We start from the raw sequence: 14524 nt of genomic DNA on the forward strand, positions 1-14524 counted from the left end.
TATCAATAAAGAACTCAATCAATCAATCAATCAATCAATCAAAAACTGTTCAACAACCCCTGATTTAACATTGGGTCTGATTCTTAACTCAGATAATGTAGCCTACAAAGACTCCCAAGAATCATGTGAACTGATTCGTACAGTTCAGAGAAAGAGGCGCGTAGCCTCCATAATAATATGAAGTGCTAAAAACTCTTCTGAACACTGAATCTGCTTCACCATTTTAAAATAACTTAAAGTAAGATTGTGTGTGTTCTCACTGAACTGTGAGCCTTGAATGTCCAAATGCCCAGATGTCATAGACCAGATGTGTTGTCCTCTCTAATATATCAGATGTCATAGACCAGATGTGTTGTCCTCTCTAATATATCAGATGTCATAGACCAGATGTGTTGTCCTCTCTAAGATATCAGTGGCTCTCAACATGGAGTCTGGAGACCACCAGGGGGCCTTGAGGGAGATCCAAGGGTCCCCAGCAAACTTCATTTCATTTAGAAGAATATAGAAGAATGACTGTTTTGATCACAGTTTCACTGTTATCGCTCGACCTACAAATACAGTACAGTCCTGTCGTTCTGGACAAAGTCATGTCATATTGTCAGATTTGGATCATGGAGACAATATCTCATCAAATGGGGTCTGTGCATGGTCCTAATGTGGACTAAATGAGGTCCTTCATGAAAAAAGTCTGAGAAGCACTGTTGTCACCTCTCATGTACTGTATCACCATAAGCCCTTCTCAGACATGCAGTGACCTCCTGAAGATATCCAGATGTTTCTCCAATGGGGTTCATGTTTGAACACAATTGTCCGTTCATTTCCAGAGCGGCTCATATTTGAAAACTACAGTTTAACGCCCAGAGCCAGTGACTGGGCGGGATGACGGCTTTGACGGATCCCTTCTGTTATATTGTTAAATGGCAGGTTTAAAAACCAGTTAGTATGCAATTTCATTTGAATGGATAGTTAATGTTACGTGGCTGGATTACCAGTATTTGGTAGAGAAAACGCCAATTGGTGAGTAAAAGAAGTTGCTCGAAGTTGGATAATTATCATTGGTTGTTCAGTCTTGTACCTTTTTGACCAATAGCTTCATTATATTCTATCTGTACGAACATAATCATGAATACTCAATATAAAACGTTGCTTCCACAGTATATTCACCTTATGTAGAAGTGACACAGTCTGGCTTGAAAGATTAACAGGAAGTGTAAACACAATCAGAACTTCTGATTGTGTTTTACACTTCCTGTGACTCGTAAACTTAGTCGGACCAGTGGGTTGGACTCGTATGTGAGTCAAACTAGGTTTGACCAGGTGAGTCAGACTAGTTTGAGCAGGTAAAACAGCAAACAGCCATTGTTTCCACAAACGGAGGACTTTATTATCATGTGAGGTGCAGAGCAGCCGCTGTGCATACAGAGTGCATCAAGACCACCCAGTACAATACAGATGAGTGGTGGACCACCCAGTACAATACAGATGAGTGGTGGACCACCCAGTACAATACAGATGAGTGGTGGACCACCCAGTACAATACAGATGAGTGGTGGACCACCCAGTACAATACAGATGAGTGGTGCACCACCCAGTACAATACAGATGAGTGGTGGACCACCCAGTACAATACAGATGAGTGGTGGACCACCCAGTACAATACAGATGAGTGGTGGAAAAGACTCTGTACAGGCCGCAAACAGCCATCAGTCCTCATTGTTCACAGAACAGATGTGACGTCATTACTGTATATAAAAAGGCGTTTGTTGGCCAGAGGTGTGGTTTGCTCCTGGGGCGGACGGACGCCGTGGCGTGTGGACGCCCTTTACAGGTGAAGGAGGAAGGAATCATGGTACGGAATAATGCATCATGGGAAAGCGCGACGAGCAGGACTTTACTCCTTGGTGTACATGTGGTGCACCAGGTCGCACACGCGGTTGCTGTAGCCAAACTCGTTGTCGTACCTGGAGAGAGAGAGAGAGAGAGAGAGTGAGAGACAGATAACAATGTTAAGATAACAAGATAACAGTTAGCAAAGATCATGCACAATTTGAAAATCAAAATATTTCAATCACATCTCCCGTTAGAACAGCAAAGGCTTCTCTGCCTTTAGGTCTGGACTCATCACCGTGATCATTCTGTCACACATCGTACTTACGTTGATTAAAGTCAATTTCGTATTTTACTATTCAAAGTTATAATCTAGAGCTGAACAATTATTACAAAAAAAGAGGGAGGAGCCAAAATAAATTTTAGAACAAGGAGCGAATCCTGCAAATTCACACTTTTTTCTTATAAGAAAAAAAGAGAGAAAAAAACTTGTGATGATGTGATGAATCACTGTTTAAATCGCAATTGCATTTTTTATTTTTTTGGTCAAGATCTTTCAGCCCTAAAAAAAAACTCAATTTCTGTCCCTCTGAGTTTCCACATCCTCGTACAGCACATCAGTGTCCAGACGAGTTTCAAAGTGGGGTCACAGGAACGTCCCAGCTTCAAAATGGACTCGCCAGCTAAAAAAGAGGCTGTGAACTCCTGCTCTCGTCGTCTCTAAGTCTTTGTTGTACTTGTGGTTAATGACATCCACAGAGCTGAGCTGGCGTTGGTCAATGTGAGTAACGCACCATGACACCACCTTGACGAAGTGGTCGTTGAGGGCGATGCCGGCGCCAGCGTCAAAGATGGAGGAGCGGCAGTCACCGTTGAAGTCTGAGGACACCACCTGAGAGACAGACGCAACACATTATTGATATGTTTATATGTAGTCTACTGCCTTATTATTATTATTATTATGCAACACATTATTGATATGTACTGCCTACTGTAAAGCACTTGAAACAGAATAGAAAGGTGCTTGCGAACATGGTTTGCTACAAAAGGTGTTCCTAAAGGCCAGTTCACACCAATGATTCGCAACGACACGAGTTGAAACTTGCAACTGCTCGCAATCCTCTGCAACTCTGGCTACCGCTAAAATGGCTGGAGTCGAGATGAGAGGGGTCCAGACTGCTGCGACTTTGTTCTAGAACAGTTTTGTTCCGTTGCAAATCATCGGTGTGAACTGGGCATTAGATGAATGCCATATCCTGTTTGATTCCAAAAAATATGTTGTTAAAAAATCAATCGCAGCAATAAACATTCATCGGTTAGACTCACAAAATAGTTTAAATTCACTTTTGAGTTCACTTACTTAATGTAGTTTCGCTAGATTCCTGAATGTCTATGCGATCATGATCATGATTATGTTATTTGATCCCATAGACACTCAACAGTTGAGACAATATATTGCTGCTTGACAGACTTCAGACTATTAAAAAAAGGGTCTGTCTGAAGGCATTTATTTGTTTCAGACTCGGGGGAAAGTGGGAAAAACAGTCAAATTCCCCCAAACTACTGTATCTCTGAAGTATCTATTTAACCAAATCACACACATTTAGGCAATCCTGTGATCTCATTTTGATAACTAAATGTCCTATTTTTTCACTTGCATTCACTGAGCCTCCCCTGAAACTGTTTGGAGCCCCCCTGGGGAGGCCCGCCTCCCACTTTGAAAGCCTCTGGTTTGAATACAGCTCAGGAAAAAATGAAGAGACTTCTCAAATGTGTTTCTTAAATCAGCATCTCCAGCTAGATGAGGTGTGGGGTCTTTTTCTTCTGATTGATAAGTTTGCAGTGGTCTCTTAATTTCTTCTATAGCTGTATATACACAGTGTAAATATCTGCAGATTCATCAGCACACTGGGTAAGGCATTTTTAAATTACATTTCCCTTTTTATGCAATAAAATACTTATTTAAAGAGTCCCAACATCCACATTATTCTGGTATGTGCTGCCATCTACTGGTCCAATTCAGACACTACACCTCATCCATAAATCCACAGTCGCAAACTGTACAGTACGAGCTGCTGGTGGAGAGTGAGAAGATGATCTGGAATGAGTGGAGGTGTGTTCTTACCTGGTCCTCTGTGTATCCCAGAATTCCCCTCATGGGTCCATCAGCGGCGGCCTTCATGACCTTCTTGATGTCATCGTACTTGGCCTGTTGGAGGAAAGAGACACACGTCACTAAACCAAACTGGGACAGTATTTAACAGGAAGGCAGCAAACTTCCAACTTCCCTTCCTTCTTTACATCACGTTTACAATCAAAATTAAGTTTACTTACAGTCAATCTGATTACATGAAAATAACAACAAATTAGCAATTGTGCATTCGAGAGACTTACGGGCTTCTCCAGGCGGACGGTCAGGTCGACCACAGAAACGTTGGGGGTGGGGACACGGAAAGCCATGCCAGTCAGCTTACTGTGAAACAACACAGGCAGGTTAGACCCCCCAAAAAACACAATGTGACACAGTGATTTTGTTATGCCTCTGCCGGTGATACCCGGGCCGGAGGCATTATGGTTTCTGGTTGTCCGTCCGTCCGTACGTCCGACCGATGTTCGTTAACGCGATATCTGAGGAACGCCTGGACTGAATTTCATCACATTTGGCTCAAACGTCCACTTGGACTCAAGGATGAGCTGATTACATTTTGGTGGTCAAAGGTCAAAATTCAAGGTCACTGTGACCTCACGGACGACATTTTAAAGCTCAACGCGATATCTCAGTAACGCCTTGACGGAATTTCTTCACATTTGGCTCAAACGTGTCTGAACAGACATGGATGTCGACTGCTCACTTGTTGGCGGAGGCATATAGCCGTGGTGCGGTTTATTCTAGTTTAGAAATAGACAGAACTATCACATGGCTCCCAAATGTAAAACAAAAAATTATAATAAAAATAAATCTCTAAGCATACAGGACCACAACTCCTGCTCTGTTACTTAGGTTAAAGCTATTATGCAACTTCCCCCCTGTGCATTTAAACAATTAAAAGCAGATATGTTATTCTTTCCAATTTGTCTGAAATTGGCTTTTCAATAAAGGATGTTTCGGGGAAAGCCCTATGGATTTTTTTTTTAACCGCCAGTGCATATGAATTCATCAATATTTTCATACCAGCAGTGACAAACCAATATAAAACACTGCAGCACATGATTTCACTGATTTACTGACTGATTTCAGTCATGTAATGTCACACTTCAATCCCCATAAGGACAGTCAGACCCTTCTTTCGTGGCCCTGCCCTCAGTGTCAGAGGTCATGAGGTCAGGAGGCGTACCCGTTGAGCTCGGGCACGACCTTGGACACAGCCTTGGCGGCGCCGGTGGAGGCGGGGATGATGTTCTGGGCCGCTCCGCGTCCATCTCTCCACAGCTTACCAGAGGGACCGTCCACTGTCTTCTGTGTGGCTGTGACAGCATGTACTGTGCTCTGCACGGGGGTATGAGAGACAGTTACTTTAAAACCTACTCTGTCACTATAAATATTCAGAAAACGGATAGATGATCATCTATAGATTCTATCTAACCATAATTTTGTCTTTTACCTTAGCTTTGAAATGAGTGGCAGCTGCCAGGCAAATGATGGTAGACTTCTGTCTGTTTGATCATTTTATTTATTATTAAAAACCTCTGTGGACACTAAGAAATCACGTTGACCCGATGACTCAAAAAGCCACTGTGAATGAGTGAGTTTTACGACACATCTTCAGAGTCCCTAAAGGCATCACATCATGCATCATAGCGTGAAACATGATGTAGATATGATGTCAACAGCAGCAATATGGCAGCACTGCGTGATATTAAGATGTTGTTCCTCACCATCAGACCCTCAATGATGCCAAAGTTGTCGTTGATGACCTTGGCGATGGGAGCCAGGCAGTTGGTTGTGCATGAAGCGTTGCTATGGAAACACGACAAGATCAAAAAAGAAAGGAAAAACATATATACAAAATGTTACAAAACACACTGACAGATTCAATGAGAGGAATAATAATAATGTAAATCCATTTAGTAAAAGAATAATTTGTATTACACAATACAACGAGAACTGAAACTCAATAATGTGAAATCCCAAACTGTAAAGAGGAGCTCTTCTCACCTGACCACCTTCATGGAGTTGTCGTACTTGTCGTGGTTGACTCCCATGACGAACATGGGGGCGTCGGCGCTGGGGGCGGAGATCACCACCCGCTTAGCACCGCCCTTCAGGTGAAGCTGGGGGGGGGGTAGGAGACAGGAGTCAAATTACACTGCAAATTCTCGATTCAAATGGACAAAAATGCTAAACTATCATACAATTATATATTAGTTCTCCAAAGGTTTATATTTTCCAAAATATTTCTAATCACAGATTTGAAACTCCATAACTTTTCCAGGATTTCCATGACCGTGGGAAGTCCTGTTGGTTTCTGTTGGTTGGTTTGTTGTTGGTTGGTTTGTTGTTGGTTGGTTTGTTGTTGGCGTTGTTTATAGGAATAAATCAGTATAGATTTGATGTGGTTTATTGAGTCCTTGGCTGAAACTACACCTTCTACAACGCCCTATTCCTCTGAACTGGCTTTGGCAGCTCGGGAGCGGCTGTCAGACTTACGGAGGCTTTCTCGATGGTGGTGAAAACACCGGTGGACTCGACAACGTAGTCGACACCGGCGTCGCTCCACTTGATGTTGGCGGGGTCCCTCCTGTAAACACAGAGGTCAGAGGTCGTTAGCTCATACATACTGGCCAGTGATGAAATCAAAATCTCTAAAGCTAAAGCTAAAGCTGTCGATTATACCTTGGCTTCAGCGTTAGTTAAAGCCGGTGTAGGAATCCTAAAAACCAGAAGTTAGCATTACCTGGTTCCCTCATCTGGAACTCAATGTTTTTTTATGGGGATTTTGGTTAGATAACTGAAATAAGTTCTGTGGTTAAAGGTTCATGAAACTGCTGAAGATGATCTTCCCAAATGAACACCACTTTTATGAGTTTTGAACCATTTTCTGAAAATGGTGATTTGTGGCGATCACGTTTATGCTTCAAAAAACAACAAAGTGCTGTTCATTTGTGAAGATTCTCTTGCTGAACACAAAGCTTGTAGTTTCATAACCCTTTGTTAACCACAGACCTTATTTCAGAACCCCATCGACTTCCAGATGAGGGAACCAAGCGTGATGCTAACTTCCTGGTTGGCCTACAAAAATACGTCATACCTGCGGTACGCTAATGGGTAAAGTTGCTAAAAACGACTGCGATGCAACAAACCAGGCCGTTGCTTGCAACATTTCGCTGTAGAAATAAGGAAAGTGTGTATCTGTGTGAGCAGGACGTACTCGTGGAAGACCATGATGTGCATGTTGCCGACCACCAGCTTGCCGCCCTCGGCCTTCACCTCTCCGTGCTTAAAGATGCCGTGGGTGGAGTCATACTTGAACATGTAGACCTACAGGAGGAGGACGTGAAGGTTTAAGGCACTGAAGATGCATGATGTGCTCAACAGTCTTATAGAACTGTGCAGGGGAACAGTTTGTGCAGGGGAAACAGTCTGTGCAGGGGAAACAGTCTGTGCTGGAGGGAAACAGTCTGTGCAGGGGAAACAGTCTGTGCTGGAGGAAAACAGTCTGTGCAGGGGAAACAGTCTGTACAGGGGAAACAGTCTGTACAGGGGAAACAGTCTGTGCAGGGGAAACAGTCTGTGCTGGAGGGAAACAGTCTGTGCAGGGGAAACAGTCTGTGCTGGAGGAAAACAGTCTGTGCAGGGGAAACAGTCTGTACAGGGGAAACAGTCTGTGCTGGAGGGAAACAGTCTGTGCAGGGGAAACACTCTGTGCTGGAGGGAAACAGTCTGTGCAGGGGAAACAGTCTGTGCTGGAGGGAAACAGTCTGTGCAGGGGAAACAGTCTGTACAGGGGAAACAGTCTGTGCAGGGGAAACACTCTGTGCAGGGGCAACAGTCTGTGCTAGAGGGAGACAGTCTGTGCAGGGGAAACAGTCTGTGCAGGGGAACAGTCTGTGCAGGGGAAACAGTCTGTGCAGGGGCAACAGTCTGTGCAGGGGAAACAGTCTGTGCTGGAGGGAAACAGTCTGTGCAGGGGAAACAGTCTGTGCAGGGGAAACAGTCTGTGCAGGGGAAACAGTCTGTGCTGGAGGGAAACAGTCTGTGCAGGGGAAACAGTCTGTGCAGGGGAAACAGTCTGTGCAGGGGCAACAGTCTGTGCAGGGGAAACAGTCTGTGCTGGAGGGAAACAGTCTGTGCATGGGAAACAGTCTGTGCAGGGGAAACAGTCTGTACAGGGAAACAGTCTGTGCAGGGGAAACAGTCTGTGCAGGGGGAACAGTCTGTGCAGGAGAAACAGTCTGTACAGGGAAACAGTCTGTGCAGGCGAAACAGTCTGTGCATTGTGATCTCCCTGTGATCAGCTACAGAGTCCCAGCTCAGACTTGAACACTGTCCCACAGGGACACAGAGAGTGAAGCAGGTCCTCACCATGTAGTCCAGGTCGATGAAGGGGTCGTTGATGGCCACAACCTCCACCTTGCCTCCGGTGGCGGCGGCGCGGGTCACCAGACGGCCGATACGACCGAATCTGAGGGACAGAAGAACAAACAAGTCAATTAACTTCATTCAGTCACCATGCTGCAGAGAAAACACACATGCGCACAGCGCAAGTTTGTACTCCAGTCAAGTCTGTACTCCAGTCAGCTTAGCACACAAACATTTCCAACAGGTGATGAAAGTTTTTTTTTGTCTTCTGTAAAGTAAGCCAAAACCTTCTTACATTCCTCTCTACACCCTCAAATTATCCGAAGTCATCAATTTTACCAGAATGTGCGTAATAGTACATAAACAGAACATAGAATAGAAAAAGGTGTGAGGAGAATCCATATAATGCACAAAATGATAGCTGTAATAGTGCTAACAAATACAAGCACTTCAATGCAATGAATTAACACAAATCTAGTCTTTGTTAGCACTTTGTTAGCACTATGTTAGCACTATTTATAGCAAATAAACTAATTGATTTGTGCATTATATGGATTCCCACTTGTTCGGTTTTATAAATGTTCCTGCAAACCATCTTTGGGTGTGAAAACATTGCTGCCTCCCAACTCACACCACAATACAGCTCCTTAACCAGCAGGTGGCACCAACACCCAGCTAACGTGACCGGTGCCCTGTGTCAATCCTGACTGAAGACCGAAGAGAATAGTTGCCACAGGACGCTTTCAGGACACTTTCAGGACGCTTCACAAACGCCACTTTGGTTTCGGTCCCCTCACCTGCACAAGCCAAGTCTTAATATGCACTTCATCATTTTTATATTTAAGAAGTAAAACCTTCCAACAGACAAGTTCAGACAAACACTCAGTGCCTGGTTGCAGCGTGAGTGGGAAGCAAAGTTCAGCTGGAGGAATCTGCGTGTTCTCGTGTCGAAACTACACAAAGGAAATAAAGGCCTGATATGAGAGATATGAGACACACACACACACACACACACACACACACACACACACACACACACACACACACACACACACACACACACACACACACACACACACACACACACACACACACACACACACACACACACACACACACACACACACACACACACACACACACACACACACACCTGGGCGATTCAGTCACACAGAGAAGCAGTTTATTTTGAAAAGCACATATTTAACCAGTCAGGTTGAGTAAGAACTGACCCGGGTCAAACTGCGTGCGTGAATAAGTCTTTAGGACTTTTACCTCCAGGTGGGCGGAGCTTCAGGTGAGCCATCAATCACAGAAAATGACACTAAACTGGCTTTCAAACACTTTCCATGATTTGTCTGTTCTTCAATGTGTTGTCCTTCATGGAGACACCAAGCACTTGGCCCGTAAATAAGTATCTGAGGATGATTTGACTGGCTTTTATTAGGAACAGCGTTACGGGCGGGGCAGGGGGTTCGGTACCTTGCTCAAGGGCTCTTCCACAACCTTTAATTGACAGGAAAGAGTTTTTGCTTTTCCACATTTCCCCCAGACTCAACCTGTCGCCCACTTCACTTTGCGAGGCAGCTGGATTCGCGTGATCACGATCGCGTGAGAAATCCATCTAGCCGCGCTCCAAGCTATATTGGTTTAACTCCGCCCCAGCAGTGGGCTGGACCAATCAGTGTACAGAGAGGCAGCTACGGACGGGATTTAAATGCGACAGTGAGAAGCGAGCCCGTGATAGACAGATGCATGCATGCATGCCACTTGTTTATATAATTTATATATTGCCTCATTAAGAGACCAATTCCCCAATGTTTTACTTAGAATTTTGTCATTTATCAATCAATTTAGTCTATCAACATTTACATAGTGCTAAATCACAGGAAGAGTTATCTCAATGCGCCAACTAATTTACATTAGTTATGCGAGATCCTACTTTGCCGATAAAACTGAATCTGATCGAACTATCGTTTGATTCATACCTGACTTATACACTTCACAAGATGAAGTCTTGGCATTGCAGTACATTAACATTAGCTCTCATTAACGCTCTATATTTTACACTCCTGTGTAAGTGATGGCTCTGTGCCTGGATCAGATGTTCTGGACAGCAGGTATGTAAGCTGCTGTGTCTCCAGCACACAGGAGTCACATTACACAGCTATGCTGTCAGCCATGAGATGGGAGACTGTTTAAATCTTTACCCAGCAACAGAGACTGTACCCCCCCCCCCCCCTCCAAGGAGGACATACTCATCCCCCAAGGAGAACATATTTGTCAGACTCAGCAGGATAGCTCAAACTTATAAACTGATTTCCATAGAGATTTGGTGAACAAATCAGAAATGTTGATTGCATTTTGGTGGAGATCTGCATCTGAGATTTCTGCCATTAGACAATTATCTTTAGCCATAACTATAAAACTCAGAGATACAGTCTTGATTTCAAATCCTAAAGGGACGTTTGTAGAGTCCAGAAATCAATTTAACTTATAATGTTAAGTGTGACAGGACTGATGTGTTTGGGTGGAACAGCAAGTTGGAGAATTGCTCAGTGTTGGCGGAGGATCGCCTTCCTATAGATTCTTTGTAATGTCTCAGCTTCAGGACTGTCAACAGGAAGACCAAAATGCAGTAAAACTAATCTTCTCATTATTCTTTCTCCATATAGAAGCTGTCTGACAATTATAACATCTCAGTGATGGACGAGATTGCGTTTCTTGTTTCCTGGACAGAGATTTTGGGAAGCTGCCAAGCAGCCGAGCCGTGTCCAAATGGACCAACGCCCATCTTGTGTGTGTGTGTGTGTGTGTATATGTGTGTGTGTGTGTGTGTGTGTGTGTGTGTGTGTGTGTGTGTGTGTGCGCGTGTGTGTGTGTGTGCGTGTGTGTGTGTGTGTATGTGTGCGTGTGTGTGTGTGTGCCCAGTCACTCAAGCAGCATTCAGACAAGGAGAAAGCGCACGGCTGGTGAGCTTCCGTCTGAACAGCTAGGCTAACAGCGGCAGGCGGGTAGACAACCTCTGAACTTTAGAAGAAAGGTTAGAGGGATAAAAATAAGACCAGTGGAGAATAAAGGAATGTGACAGCTGAGGAGAGGAGCGAGGGGGCGGCCATGACACCACTGGACCCAGAATAACTGCTAGAGAATGAGCGAGTCCGGTCCAGCGTGCCGTCACTCACGCAGCATTGAGACAACAAACTAATACAGGTTATAATTAGGGGAGGGGAGCGGCTGCTCCCTCAGCAGGGAAGCCCTCCTATTTTAAATGCTTAAAGTGCCTCACGCCACGAGATGGGGACTTGGACTTGAGACTTGGACTTGAGTCGCACTTAAGTCACACACACACAGTGACTTGAGACTGGACTTGAGACTCGTCCTCAAAGACTTGAGACTTGACTTGGACTTGAAGGTTTGGGACTTGTGAACAATCTTTATTTTTCGTTATTTTATTTTTTACTTTTTTAGTGCATTAAGGAAATGTCTACTAATGTCATCTCTAATCATTGCTGCTATTGTATTCTAATAGATAAGGAGTGAGGATAATACAGTACATGCTTTGAATTCCTTAGTTATAGCTCTGCAGTGTTTAGATGCAGTGTTCTAAGCAGACCGGATGGCATGCATGAAAATACACTGCTGCCTCACACTTGGAACAGGCAGAGGAACTGGAGGATTTTGGATGCTGCCCCAGTGGGTCTGTCCAGCCGCCATCTAAATACCAGTGTCTATTAGCACCCAATCAAAGGCTTTCCCTGACAAAAAGCTGTTAAGCAGGTGGCAAATGAGGCTCAATACAGTCGCCATTGGCTGTGTTGAAAGCGATGCTAAAATCTGAATCTGTTGGACATTTTCTCTTCCTTATTTTTGGAGCGTGTAAGAGCCACACAAATCAATTTTGTTCAAGTCACAAAAAGAGAAGCCAAGCAGACTAACTTACTGTAACACTAACTGACAACTAATTTACTGTAACACTAACTGATGACTAACTTACTATAACAATAAACTGCTTACTTATTCACCACAAGTTGAGACTTTGGAGAGATCAGCCAACTCATGCAGAGTCCTATGGAAGCTCACAGACTCTTTCCCCTGTCCCACAGTCAGTCAGTCAGTCAATTTCAGAATAATCTCTCAAGTCAGACGTTAGATTAGAACAATATTTTTTAGATTTTCTTTAAACCAATGGGTTCCCAGATTGGTTTCAGGGGGGATCACTTCTCATCACTGCAGTGTGAGATAAAAACATTCCAAAGTGACTAAAAGAAAACAGCATCAACTCACCCGTTGATTCCAATCTTCACCATGTTGCCTGATCTGGTCTAGTCCTCACTGCAGGAAGAATAACGACGAGACATTTAGTTCTCATCCCAAACAGCTCAGAACACATGAAAGAAGAAGACAGATAAACGCACGAAGAACATTTCATTATTTTGTTCTTTTAGGGAGTCTTGTAACATCTGGCTAGGGCTATGTAAACTAGCCTTTTAGCTAATTCTGGCATATCTACAGCAATGTGATATGCATTGTCCCTGTCAAATAAACAAATTTTAAAAAGTACACAACTCCATGACAGAAACGTATCAAACCACATGGAGTTTCCAGAAACACTTTGACTGGAAGAGAATGAGACATGAGTGCCTCTCTCTTCAAGAAATGGTTATCTGCATTAACGCACCAGGCGGCCAGAGCGCAGTCCCTGCAAACACTTGCAGAAAAAGTAAGGAGTGATTTGCTGTTTTTGGCATGCAAAGCCAAGATGAAACCAGATTGAAAGCGTTCCAAGTTGAGTGAACCACTCCAGCACCGCAGAAGCACTTTGTTTGAAAGACTTTCCCAGCGTTTTTTTTTTCTTTCCCGATAGGAAGTCATCCACTGTCGTTTGGAGCCGCGCGTAAAACCATTCTCCCCGCGCGTAAAACCGTCAGCAGATCGCAGTATTTCGACCTCACCAACGGTCAATCCCAGAAGAGGATCTCCAGAGTGAGAAGTGTGAGAGTAGACCTACCGGTTGTGAAGTGCCTCTGTCTGTCTGTCTGTCCTCTGAGGAGAAAGAGAGAGCGGGGACGAGCACAGGTGCCGCCGCAATTTATCCCTGCAGCGCGCCCCCGGACACGCCCCCCGCCCCCCGGCCCGTGCGCCCATGTCAAGGTGTCTGTCAAAGCAGGGGAGAGTTTATTTACACAGTGAAAAGGCCGCATGCAGGCAGGGTGCAGCGGGCCGAGGCGTTAGGTCACATCTGAAACCCTCTGAGGTGCTGGGGGGAATACCTCTGAGAGGATCACTTCTTTTTTAACATAAGCTATTAGGCCTATTAGCCTAGAACATAAGCTATTCAATGTTATTTATCCGCCAAGCAATAGTTCTACTTGGGTAGTAGCTAGAAAATGTGGTTGCTAAGCGACACAAGTGTATGAGGATTTTTTTTAAATAGCACATTGCTATATAAATTATTATGTGGTCACATCTGGGTCACATGTGTGTTTACATAACATCATTCATATTTTCATTAATATTTAAATGAACTGATAGGCCTATAGGCTCACAGGTATGAAGCCGATTATCAACCAATCAGAACTGCTTTCATCTATCCATCTATGTATGTATGTATGTATGTATGTATCTATCTATCTATCTATCTATCTATCTATCTATCTATCTATCTATCTATCTATCTATCTATCTATCTGCTTGTTTATTTTCTGTGTTTTTGTTTATTGTTTTGAAACATGACTCTTTCTTTAATGCTGACAATTCATATAGGCTATCTCCATTGTAGCTTATTATGATTTTGTACAGCAGTGAATGCATCTCTGATTACAGTGAATTCACAGTATGCATTTGAGCAGTGAAAGCATCTCTGTTTACAGTAAATTCACAATATGAATTGTATCACCAAGTACAACATGATGCAGAGAACTGGTTCGGTGTCACTGCCACAGAGACACACTGACCAAACACAAGCGTAGACAGTTTCAGCATCCTTAGAGGTAAGAGAGAAAGTTCAAGAAATCAAATGCGTTCAGATAGGTCAGATGACACACACACACACACACACATGCACACTCACACGCACACGCACACACACACGCACACACACACACACACACACACACACACACACACACAGCGCGGTTCGTCTCATGTTCTCTGTATCAGACTTGCTGGTTATGT

The 14524-nt window shown here is 44.0% G+C and overlaps 1 protein-coding gene across 1 annotated transcript; it reads right to left on the reverse strand.

The window, feature by feature from the left end:
* Nucleotides 1-1385: 1385 nt before the first annotated feature.
* Nucleotides 1386-13405, reverse strand: LOC310784795 (glyceraldehyde-3-phosphate dehydrogenase-like). The gene is made up of 12 exons (XM_083645843.1): nucleotides 13359-13405; nucleotides 12635-12682; nucleotides 8351-8450; nucleotides 7197-7306; nucleotides 6476-6566; nucleotides 5984-6099; nucleotides 5704-5785; nucleotides 5163-5314; nucleotides 4222-4300; nucleotides 3953-4036; nucleotides 2622-2719; nucleotides 1386-1961 (listed from the first exon to the last, which is right to left on the reverse strand). Exons 2-12 carry the CDS (start codon nucleotides 12655-12657, stop codon nucleotides 1892-1894), a joined length of 1005 nt encoding a protein of 334 aa, XP_083501969.1. The 5' UTR covers nucleotides 12658-12682; nucleotides 13359-13405; the 3' UTR covers nucleotides 1386-1891.
* Between the last annotated feature and the right edge of the window lie 1119 nt (nucleotides 13406-14524).

The sequence above is a fragment of the Poromitra crassiceps genome, assembly GCF_964638095.1.
Source record: "Poromitra crassiceps genome assembly, chromosome: 11".
NCBI classification, from domain to species: Eukaryota; Metazoa; Chordata; class Actinopteri; order Beryciformes; family Melamphaidae; genus Poromitra; species Poromitra crassiceps.

Excerpts from the sequence above, each read along its gene's own strand:
- LOC310784795 (XM_083645843.1), bottom strand. The coding sequence starts at position 12,657 with ATGGTGAAGATTGGAATCAACGG. Across the intron at positions 5,786-5,983 it reads AACTCCATGAAGGTGGTCAG|CAACGCTTCATGCACAACCA; the intron begins GTGAGAAGAGCT and ends GTGTTTCCATAG. Across the intron at positions 2,720-3,952 it reads TGGGATACACAGAGGACCAG|GTGGTGTCCTCAGACTTCAA; the intron begins GTAAGAACACAC and ends TCTGTCTCTCAG.